The sequence below is a fragment of the Cebus imitator genome, unplaced genomic scaffold, assembly GCF_001604975.1.
Source record: "Cebus imitator isolate Cc_AM_T3 unplaced genomic scaffold, Cebus_imitator-1.0 Scaffold248, whole genome shotgun sequence".
NCBI lineage: Eukaryota > Metazoa > Chordata > Mammalia > Primates > Cebidae > Cebus > Cebus imitator.
The window spans coordinates 3,296,991-3,309,130 of record NW_016107563.1 but is presented as its reverse complement, the minus strand read 5'-3'; the positions used below and the strand labels follow the sequence as shown (position 1 = coordinate 3,309,130).

The following is a 12,140-nucleotide window of genomic DNA, read 5'->3' as shown; positions in this document are numbered from 1 at the left end:
AAAAAAAAAAAAAAAAAAAAAAATTCTCGAAATGTTTCATGTAAGTCAAAATTGCTATGAGAAGTGCATTTTATACTTCTGAAATAACAATGTGCCCTTAGATTTATAAAGAGGTAGCCAAACAACGTCACGTATTTCAAGTTTTCTTAACCTTATTTTTTTTTTTTTAAAATCATCCCAAGGCTTAAGAATTTTCCATTTTTATTTTAAAAATCTTTATTCTAGAGACTAAAGCTTCTGACACTTTCTGGAAGACTCCATGCTAATGACCAACACTGTCAGATTTTGTCATGATATTTTCATTTTTATCCACACATCCGCTGGTGTCAATGTACTAGACTACTAAAACTGAATCAGATGTTTTTAGGACCAGAGTTTAATATACTTATTATGCCTTCCAAAATAATTTATTTTACATCACTTAACAGCTTCCCCTTTCTGCAAGTTCCATCAGAATCAGCTGAGGAGGTAAATTAATTTATTCCTTCCTAGAGTTTTGTGGCATCAATAAAACCATAGATGCTAGAGCCAGTTTCAGCAACTACCTGCTAAAGGAATAAATCCTTCTTAATAGGGATGATATTTCCATGCTCTGAAACCTGGGGAGAAAAATGTAGCAAGCAAGAAAAGATTTATGTAATTCTTTTTTATGAGAAGAATAGTTGTACAGTGAGTGCATACGGACAGAATTTTAATAAACATTGAACCAGGAAAAACAGTTTTTTTAAAAAAGCCATAGGTATATAAAATACCATCTAATTTTTTTGACTAGTGTTAATGTGCAAGCAGTCTACTTTGGATAAACAAAAATGAATTGTTTTTCTCGTGTCAATTTGTATGTTTCTAAATTCCTTAAAATATAAGCAGCAGAACATAATGAACTCTCTTGTTAGTTGACTAAGTTCTCTATTGTTTATAATATGAGCAAAAGTCCTTCCAGCTTATTGTAATTAACCTGAAACCTGATTATAAGCTCTTGAGTCAATTGTGAACCTGATTAATTTGTCTGAGATCATACAGGGAGGCAGAGCCAAGAATGAAAGCCAGGTTTTCTGATCACTAGCTGAATTTTCTTCATACTATTTTCACTTTTTCATAATTTTATCCATTCGAATTAGGGCATTAAATTTTTTTATTGCAATAAAATACACAGCTTAAATTATTAAATTAAAAAAAAACTCTTTGAGTAGGTAAATAATACATGAACATGTACCAAAAATTAAAGGCGCATAGTATACAGTGGCGGGTCTAGCCCCTACTCCTAACTCTTGTCCATTCCAGTTCCCCTCCTTGTAGGCAGCCACTGTAAAGAATGAGGCATTTCAAATAGACTGCTTTGATTTAATAATGTGCATAAACTGACATTGTATTGCATTATTCTGTATGAGTTGCAGTCTGGCTTACCGAGTTGAGGGGATGCCTAACAGAGGAAAAATACAAGCTGTTGAATTAGAATATGGAGAGATTTATGAACTAGATTTGGAAGTTACCCAAGGTCCAGGTTATTTCCAGTAATAGAAGTGAGGGCTCTCTTACAGAAGTAGTTTATTACTCAGATACTGCTTTTTGTACAAATAGCTTAAAGCATATTATAAGCGCACTCATGTATTTTCATGACAGGTAAAAATCCCTGTCTGAGTATCACATAACTGCATACAACTACTTTAAAATCAGTAGCACATTGGCCAAAACAAAGAACCATGCTGATGTTTGAATAAACATCGTTAGGCTCTGAAACTGTCATTGTAGGACACTGCATGGATCTGCTTCTCTCAGGCCTCTGAGCCTCCATGTCCTACCCTGATGAAACCTTAGTCCCCAGTCTTTGATTGGGTGCACCCAGGCATTTGGATGAGGAGGTAAAGGGGTTCCGGCAGTACACACATGAACCTCTGACCATGCCGCCGCTGTTAAGGTTGTACAGAATGAAAAGCGTAGGGCAGCCTTATAGTTTTGCCCAAACCATGGTAGCCTTTAATGCAGGGGTGCTGGGTTGATGGCTGCATGTGACTCCCTCCGTGGCCACAGTCAGGCTCCAAAAAGCTGCAGGCTATAGCCTAGCAGGCCCGATTTGAGGCTTCATTGCAGTTTAAAAGGCAGATTTTCCCAAGTGAAAGGAAGAAGGAAGGACACTGCGGAGTTTCTCTTTTTTGTTATCTCTATGTGACCAACTATCTGGCAGGGGAAAGGGTGTAGGAAGTTTATAGGTGGTTTAGAGAAAGAGAGATGACAGTGGGTGAGGGAAGAGGTGGGGAGAGGAAAGGCAAGGTGGGAGAAAGTTGTCTTTTTGAGAGAGAAATTCTTTGTCTCTGTATTGTTACTCTTGGATTATAGTCTCATGTTTTACTCTAAGGCAGTGTTTTTCAAACTACTTTGAGCATAAGACCCTCCTGGAGTACTTGCTAAAAGTTGAGATTCCAGGGTTTCTATCCTAAAGATGTTGACTCAGTGAACCTCAGAGTCCTTGAATAAAATACTAGGATAGTTTAAGTGTTCCAGGTCATTCTGGGGAACACTGCTGCATCAAGGCAGGCCCTTATACTTTCTGCAGTGCTAGATGTTTTGCTCCAGATTTGTCCTCCATTGTAAATACAAACAGCATACTGGGAGCCTTAACTGCAGAAGACTTACTCATATCTAAATTAGAGCTTTTTTCAGAAAGCATTCATATTCCTTTTCACCTGATATGAATGCCTTGTTAATTTTTAAAATGTTTTTGATTATTTAAAACAATGGAATATTAGTTCATAGTGTCTATGAAAGCATTAGTGTTGTTAATCTTTGCAAATAGAACCACTGGCCTTTTGTTTGTCATAATGGCCCTGCCATTATTTTCCACCTGGACTAATAGTCTGTGATTTTTTTTTTTTTTTTTTTATGGGGTACTTATAAAAAGTGTATTCGGCCGGGCTCGGTGGCTCATGCCTATAATTCCAGCACTTTGGGAGTCAGGCAGGTGGATCACCTGAGGTCAGGAGTTCAAGACCAGCCTGACCAACCTGGAGAAACCCCATCTCTACAAAAAATACAAAATTAGCTGGGTGAGGTGGCGCATGCCTGTAATCCTAGCTACTTGGGAGGCTGAGACAGGATAATTGCTTGAACCTGGGAGGCGGAGGTTGTGGTAAGCCGAGATGGCGCCATTGCACTCCAGCCTGGGCAACAAGAGTGAGACTCTGTCTCAAAAAAAAGTAAAATAAAAATTAAAATGTATTCAGGACCAGCGGTGTGGTCCAGGCCTATAATTCTGGCACTTTGGGAGGCTGATTCAGGAGATGGCTTGAGGCCAGGAGTTCAAGACCAGCCTGGGCAACATAGTGAGAGACTGTCTCAGCAAAAAACAGACAAAAATAGCCATATGCAGTGGATGACACCTATATTCCCACCTACTCAGGAGGCTGAGCCAGGAGGATCAACTTGAGCCCAGGAGTTCTAGGTTGCAATGAGTTGTGATTGTGCCACTGTACTCCAGCCTGGCCAATAGAGTGAGACCCTGTCTCAGTATATATATATATGTAGTTAGAACTTTGATAACAAAGAAGTAGCCTTTGTTTCATTATCATAGTCATTTGAACAATTTACAATGTAAATGATAAATTTCAGTGATTCTATTTTTCCTTTTCAGATAGGCACCAAGGCTTTAGCCTTCTCAACTCATTGACTGGAACAAACCATAGCATTGGGTCAGCAGATCCCTGTCACCCAGAGGTAAAGGCGTTTCTTGGATCTTTTTTTCTCTGTGGCTTTAATTTCTCCTTGTCATTATGAATCTTTACACATTCATATTTTTTTTTTCTTTCCATTTAAAAGGTGACAGAGAATGTTAAAAATAGAGGAAAGGAGAGTCTAAAACAGCCCTTGCTAAAGCAGTAAGCCCTTTCAAGAAGTTTACAGCTTGGGTTTTATTTTTAGTAGGGTGCTTTCTAAAATATGCTAGGATTTCCCTGAGGCATTAATTTGCCTCCCGATCTTTAAATAGAAAATAAAATTGATGGTGCTTTTTTTTTTTTTTAGTACTTTCTGTGTGAAAGACCTTGGCAAATCTGAGGCAAGGTCCCTACCCTCAGTGAGCTTGTAGTCCAGCTTCAACCCTGTGTCCTCAAGAACTTTGTTCCAAGTTTACCTTGGTCAGCGGCTAGAGCCAAGAGCAAATTACACGGTGCCACATTATCTTTCCAGGGATCTTTTTCATCAGCCCCTGAGCTATTTGTGTTACATTCCCCTTTTTGAATCTTAAATGAGATAAGTGGATCTTAAATTAGACAAACAAAAAACATGTTTTAATGGCCTAAAGTAAAGCCAATGCTTTCTAGTTCTTCCTTGGGGGACGTACTCCTGGGTTAGTGAATTTTTAGCCTTTTATTTTTTAATGTGATCTTGCTCTTCTTTTCTTGCCTCTAGCTCCTATTACTAGTTTTTAAAGCCAACCAAGGACTGAAAGTGTGAGCTTTTTTGGATTTAGTTCAGAAATAGTTGCTTGTGTGTATTTTCCTCAACAGCAACCCCACTTGCCGGCAGCAGATAGGACTGCATCCCTCTCGGACCATCTGGGTGGCGCATCTAACACAGCAGATGCCCAGGTTGATAGCATTGTGGGTAAGTTCCTCCTTTGGCTACCAGGAGAATTTTGTGCAACTTGGAATAGGTATCTGGGCAGAAATCATTGAGAGGGAAATTGACTTTAAACACAGAGAAGGGAAAAAAATTGATAGTGTACCACATGTGAATGTGAGCCTTGCCAATGACTATCAGAAAAAGGAAGAATAGTAAATACATAATATGTGGGCACCATTTTCTCTGTAATTCCCTTAGCAGGATCTTGATTTCAGATACCCTTAGCTAAGGCAGACAGAACCAGGTGGCAAGACAGCTAGCTCCGTATCACAGTGTTTTCATAGTATTGAGCAGTAGTCAGAACTGATGGTGACGCAAACAATACAGCTTTGTATTTATAAGCCACGTCCTTTAAAATGATTTTATGTACCCTTTCCCATTTGGTAATGAAGTTCTGTAGAGAAGTTATTTTATGGAGATGAAGCTAAAGCACAGAGAAGTTTAATAACTTGTTCAAGGACATCTAGCAAGAAGGGCTTGGAGCTGAAAGTGGAATCCAATATGCCGTCCAAAAGCCAGAAAACCAAGGCGCTTACCTGACATAACTATAAGTCTTCTTTTGCTGGGGAACTACTGATATTCCTACTACTTTATCTTTATGCTACAGAGGGCTTATGTGCAATTATAAATTTTTTAAAAGATTTTTTTCTTAGTATAAGATAATTCATGTAGAAGACTCAAGTGATTGGTTATAGAAACATATTAAGAAGAAATTATGTATATATATTTTTTCTCTCCAGTTTATTCAACCTTATCTTCTCAATTGATTCCTTCCCATTGGCTTTTAACAGGCCAAAGTCTCTGCCATTAAAACAAACTAGTAATTACACTGGGTGGGGAAGTCAAGCACGAACCTAAGTAACTTTAGAATACAGTAATTGGACTAGATACCATAAGGAGAAAAACAAAAAGAATTGAACACAAATACTGGACTCTACTTAATAAATTTTTTTAGATATAGATATTTTATATACCACACATATACTGACATGGAAAATAAGAAAATATACATAGTGAGAGCTAGGTTTTTCAGTGCCAGAGGGAAGAGGTTACAAATAAGGAAAAGAGAAGGCTGAGATGTACCCTTTGGTACTGGAGTGGAATCTAATATTGATAGGAATGCATGGTTTTAAAAATATATTTACAGTTAGAAAATAGATACAGATGTGTGTGTATGCATGTATTAGTATACACACATATTTTTCCTATTTCTGTCCATGAAGAGGGCCTAGAAGCAGCAATACAACCATAGCAGTGGACACACTTAGCATCCAGATCTTGCTTTCTAAATACCATTCTCCAATAAAAGGAACTAGGGCTCCTTGGAGAAGGGGTTGATTCCAGGGTTTGGGCAGGAAAAATATAGCATGACCCTAGAGCATCTCATGGTACCAGAAATTAAGAAATTTCTCAAAGAGTGGGACATGTTGAAAGGGCATAGGGACCAACCTGAAAGAGCTTCTAGTGGCTAAATCTGGAACAATTTGACCAGCAAAATAGATGAATATAGTATTAGGTTATAGCCCATAGAATAAGCTAAGTATCCATGAATTCATACTAATATAAATAAATAATTGAATAAACAAATAAGAAAGAAAGGACAGCATCTCTTACAGAAGAATCCCAATTAATCAATGAAGAAGGCACGAGGAAAATAGAAAACCACCCGTAGGCACCAAACAGTAATAGTTGTAGCAGGCAAGATCCACTCGTGGATGTGAAAAAGTAGTGGAGAAAGTTTGAGGAGAAGTAGTATATCTGCATAGCCAAAAAGTATCTCTCTCAAGATACTTATTTATCACAAAGGGGAAAATAGTAACTTTACACTGGAGAAATCCATCAGATACCAGCCACTTTAATTATGTAAAGAAGGTTAACATTACAGTAATAAGACATTGACATAATATCCCTCCTGATAGGATGCACTGAGAAGGTAGTCTCACCAAAAATGTGTAACTGCAATCTCCTAAGAAAACATCTGACAAACCCAGTTAAGGGACATATACAAAACAACTGACCATACTCTTCTAAAAAGTGTCAAAGTCATGAAAGACGATCAAAGACTGGGGAGATTTGACAACTAAATTACATGTAGGATCTTGGAACAGAAAGAGGATATTAGTAGAAAAACCAATGAAGTCTATGGTGTGGTTAATGGCATTATACCAAGATTAACTTCTTGATTTTTATAATTGTACCATGGTCATATAAGATGTTAACACTAGGGGAAAGTGGGTGAAGAGCATATAGGAACTCTGTATTCTATTTTTGCAAGTTTTTTTTTTTTTTTTTTTTTTTTTTTTTTTTTTTTTTTTGTTAAAAAAAAAAAAAAAAAAATTTAAAACAAAACCAAACCAATAAAAACGAAACACTTCCTCAACCCCATGTCTTCCTCCGTATCTCTTTACTAAACTTGTTTCCATTCCTCCCATTTGCTCCTCAGTTCACTTCCGTCTATTTTTGCACCTGGTATGCCACTACAGCAGCTCTGTGAAAAGGCCAACAATGACCTCCATGCCACTAAATCTAGTAGATATTATCCAGTCCTCATTGTGACCTTGTGGCATTCAGTGTTAACAATCAGTTCCTCTTTGAAATCTTCCCTTGCCTCACCCAACAGTATCTTCTGGTTTTCTTCCTACTTCTCTGATTATTCCATCTCTTTCTTTGGTAGATTACCCTCCTTTATCCAGTCTTTAAATATTGTCCTTCAGTGCTTCATTTAAACTCCTCTTCCAAATCTATATTTAGGCTTGGAGTGATTCTATCTACATTAACAGTGCAATTACTATGTATACACAGATAAATGGCAGACTTTTATGTTCAGCCCTGTATACCAACTTCCTACATGACATGTCCATTGAATGAAAGCAATATGTTAAGCAACATGCATTTTTTACTTCAAATTGTCTATATGGCATTGTGATAGATGCAAATAATTATAAGTCATTATCCTATCTTCATGGAGCTTAACCTAAAAATACAATTAGGACTTTTACTGTAATAGTTAAAGTTACAGGCATTGGAGTCCTATACAGCTGGCTTCAGATCATGGCTTTATTACTAGTAATGGCCTGACCTTGAGTAAATTAACCTCTGTTGGTGTTGGTTTCCTCTTCTGTAAAATAAGGATGGCAAATCTTTCCTTATAGGGCTGTAAAGATGAAATGGAACCAGATAAGTTAAAGCATTCAGTGGTACAGACAAAAAGCAAACTCTCTCTCGTATGGTAGTAGTAGTTATTAAAGTAGCGGTGGAGCAATGTTAGAATACAAGGTAGCATGCAAGTGCTAAGACAGTTCTAGAAACATTAAGTATAGAAAGAATTCTAAGAAAGGAAACCTATGAACTGGGCTGGGAGAGAAGACATTTTAAAGGTAGTGGGCCTAGAGTAGAGAAGGAGTTAAAATTCTGATTAAAAACAAACTTTAATAAAGAAGCAACATGCTGAGGTAGAAACAGTAGAAGATTTCTAATAAGAAAATATGAATTTAAATCAGCTCTACCTCTGAATAGCTATAATTTTAGATGAGTTCATTTTTAAATACAGGGTTTTTTTCATATCATTATCTGTTATTCTTACTGATATCTGCCCTGATCACCTTGTATAGTTCTTGTAATAGATGTGAAAATACTTGTTGTACAGTAAAATATGGTATAAACTTTAGTCATTTATTGGTGAATCAGTGTACCTTGGCGTGAGTATGCTTTCGGAGCTGGAAACACCTATGTCTGAATCCACTTACTAGCTGTGACTTTAGCAAGTCACTTCAGCTCTGAGCTGTGGTTTTTTTTTTTTTTTTAATCTTTAAAATGGAAATAGTATGCCTTACTTCATTACAATATTGTGAGGATAAATAGTGACTCTTCATTTGTGAGGGCCCACTATCAGCCAAGTACGGTGAGGGACCATGAGCTGGAAAGATGGTATATACTGGGCATTCGATTATTGGTGACTTCATCAAGGCCAGCATTTATTTGCCTTGTAATTCTCTGAGTGTAGCGCATATGCAAATAACGTGACAAATCCCTATTTCAGATCCCATGTTAGATCTGGATATTCAAGAATTAGCCAGTCTTACTACTGGAGGAGGAGATGTGGAGAATTTTGAAAGACTGTTTTCAAAGTTAAAGGAAATGAAAGGTAATCAGATTCCTTGTGTCTAACACATTCCCATATTGATGCTCATCTATTTTATGTAGTAGCATTTGATTTCGTTAACTGCTGGATTGAATTCCTTGTTTTGGTCTCAGCTGTTTTGAGAAACTTAGCTACTTGAGGGACTGTGTCACCCTCTGTTGGAGAAAAAAAAAAAAAAATCCTTGGGGAAAAGTTTTCCTTCTTCATTATCTTTCCTTTTACTTTTCCTGCTTTTGCCTTCCTCCGTTTCTTTCCGTGATAAGGTGGGATCCGTAAGAGCCCTACCAATTTACTCACATCATTCCCATCTGGAAAATTTGGAAGACTTAAACTTCCTAATAGCTGGAATGACTACGTCATAAACAAATGTCTTTGAAACCTATCTTCCATCTTCTAATGTTAGAATATTCGTATACTCTAGATTATCCTGTGCTATTAGAAAAACTTCTTAAGATGTATTTTCCCCCTAGACAAGGCTGCGACACTTCCTCACGAGCAAAGAAAGTTGCATGCAGAAAAGGTGAGACAGTCAGGTATTTATTGGGTACCTATAAAAGGTCCAGTGCTACTCTAATTATGTATCATACTTGTGTACTTCTGAAGGGTCTTAATGTGAGCTTTTTGCTGAATATTCTAACTAATTAAATATTTATACAGTCATAGTCAAACCAAGATATTCCACCTGTATGGTGACGTGGAACCTTTATTGAGACTCAGAATGTTTGCCTTTCTAACTGTTGGGCCAGAAAACTCTTAGTTGTTTTGTTATTACCAACACAACACATGTTGTTGGCAGGAAACTTGTATGGTTGATGGTGTTCCGTGATAGGAATGTGTCATCATTTATCCTGTTCCCTCTTGGACATTTAGGTCACGTGCATTTTTTGCTTCTATAAATAATGAAGCTGTGCATATCCTTAAACATCACCTTTGTATACAACTCTAAATATATCCGTGGTATAAATTTCTAGATGTGGCAGTCATGGGTCAAAGGGTATTCAAGGGTTTTGATATGTGTTGCCAGAGGACTGGAGGGCAAAAGTGCAGAATTTTCGGCCTCGGTCAGTTGAAGGTAGGACATCTGAAATAAGCTGAAATGTAGTTCTTGCCTAAAATTTGTTGTATGCTTCTCTCTACAGGTGGCCAAAGCATTCTGGATGGCAATTGGGGGAGACAGAGATGAAATTGAAGGTCTTTCATCTGATGAAGAGCACTAAATTATTCATACTAGAGTCTGACTAACAAAGATGCTAGCTCTGTCTGAGATACCTCTCTACTCAGCCCAGTCATGTTTTGCCAAAATTGCCATTATCATGTTAGCTGCCTGACTTGTTTGTAGGGTCCCCTTTATTTTAGTTTTAATAGGAGGTTAAGGAGAAATCTTTTCTCCCTCAGTATATTGTAAGAGAGTGAGGAATACAGTGATGATAATGAGTGAGGATTGCTTAAATACACTTTTTTTGTTGTTCTAGGAATGAGGGTAGGATAAACCTCAGAGGTCTGTGTGATTTACTCAAGTTGAAGACAACCTCCAGGCCATTCCTGGTCAACCTTTTAAGTAGCATTCCCAGCGTTCACATTTGATACTGCACGTCAGGAGTTATATCATCTTTCCTGGGTGATTTGGATTTTCTGCATTCAAGGAGCTTGTGGCTCTGAGGTACGATGCTTTTATTGGGAGGAAAGGAGGCAGCTGCAGAACTGATGTGAGCTATAATCAAGGTGGAGCCAAAGTTATAGCCTGCAGCTTAGCCTCTACCTAAGAAAATGCCTCTGGGCATTCATTTGAAGTATAGTGTCTGAGCTCATGCTAGAAAGAATCGAAAAGCCATTGTGGATTTTTCGACTGTAATAAATGAGGCAAAGGATTTCTATTCCAGTGGGAATAAAACCTCTGCTGAGTTGTGAAGGATATGTTGTATGTTAGAGAGAACCTTAAGGAGGCCCTGTATGGGCCATGGACAGTATGTGATAATATACTGTGATTTTCATGAAGAAACTCTTCTGCCTTAGAGTTCTCCCCTTCTGCTTGAGATGCCAGAGGTGTGTTGTCATACTTTATACCCACAAAACAAGGGACATTTCCCCATCTCTTAAAGCCAAACAGAGATCACTGCCAAGGTGGGAACACTAAGAGGTGGGTGGGGAAGTGAAATGTTAGGTAGTGAATTCCTAAGCTGTCTTGAGAAAATTAGCTACTTCTCAGGTTCATAGCTGCTCTCTGCCCTTCCAAGCCTGTAACCTTGGGGGACTATCTTTTGTTCTTTATCCTTTGTCTTTTTTGAGTGGGTCAGTCCCAGAGGAACTGATAAGAAATTGGCAGGTTTTTAAAGGAAGGGTGGAAAGTACAGCAAATAAAAATCCTTATTTGTTTTTGTAGACTTTGTCATGCTTGTCATTAGCCCTCATTCTGATCATGACTGGCGTGGCTCTGAACTGCCACTCAGTACATTGGATGGAAGGTGCCCACACACCAGCTGAGAACTGGTTCTGGCCTAGGTGGGCTCTAGAACCATTTACACAGCATGAAAGAAACAGGTTGGTTCAGGAGCAGAAAGAAATAAGGTTCACACCCCTCCAGACACCACCTTATAAGCACTGCAGAACCTGAAACATGGCAGAAGGAATGGAATGCTGCAGCGGCCAGCCGAAGTCACCACAGGGAGGAGACAGCTCGGTGACTGGAGCATTCAGGAAGAGGCTTTCCAGGGAACACTGGACATTGCTTAGTGACCTTTTTTGTTCCTTCCTTTATTTTTATTTTTATTTTTTTTCTTTTACTTTTCTGAAGGACTTTGAGTCTGTGGTTCACCACCATCCCATCAGTGTTTCTTTGAGGTGATTGCATTAGGGAAGTTGGCTCTGGGGTTGCAAAAAAAGAAAAAAAAGGTGGAACATGTTTTTTCTTAAAACATGGAAGGTTTTAGAAAATATACTAGGCCATCTGGTTAGAAAAAACAGACCAGACTAGAAAAAGCTGTGAAGTTGATTTTGTAGATGAAACAAAGACAGATGATTAAAATGTGATGTAGTTATAAAGGGTACTAATAGTTATTATTATGATTTTGTGATTTTTCCTTAGGGGGTATGAGCGAGGGAAGCTGTATGTCCTTTGTTGGATTAGACACGTATAGTGAATAGTGGAAGAGTTTGTCAGGCTCACTGTTTTGGAATTTACCCTGCATATGTAATGTCATTACGTTCTTAAGACCTCAGCTATCTAGGGATATTGGCCTCTTGTAGGGACACATGGGATGAAGGTCTCTAGTGAAATCTACTAAAGGCCCATGTTAGAAGAGTGATCATGAGCTAACACTGCAGTAATGGCTGCAGTCTATCTAAAGTGACCTGTGTTCACGCCACCACAAGTTGTTACAGACTTGCC

At 38.1% G+C, this 12,140-nt stretch overlaps 1 protein-coding gene across 2 annotated transcripts in view; it reads left to right on the top strand.

The window, feature by feature from the left end:
- AAGAB (alpha and gamma adaptin binding protein) overlaps positions 1–11,794 on the top strand; it is a 34,415-nt gene extending 22,621 nt beyond the window's left edge. The window contains exons 5-9 of one of the 2 annotated variants that reach the window (XM_017498680.2): positions 3,626–3,708; positions 4,500–4,596; positions 8,654–8,758; positions 9,226–9,275; positions 9,895–11,794. In XM_017498680.2, coding sequence (XP_017354169.1) covers positions 3,626–3,708; positions 4,500–4,596; positions 8,654–8,758; positions 9,226–9,275; positions 9,895–9,972 — 413 coding nt within the window. In that variant the 3' untranslated portion in view covers positions 9,973–11,794. The remainder of the gene's footprint in view (positions 1–3,625; positions 3,709–4,499; positions 4,597–8,653; positions 8,759–9,225; positions 9,276–9,894) is intronic. The other variant, XM_017498683.2, reaches the window with a different exon arrangement.
- Positions 11,795–12,140: the final 346 nt, after the last annotated feature.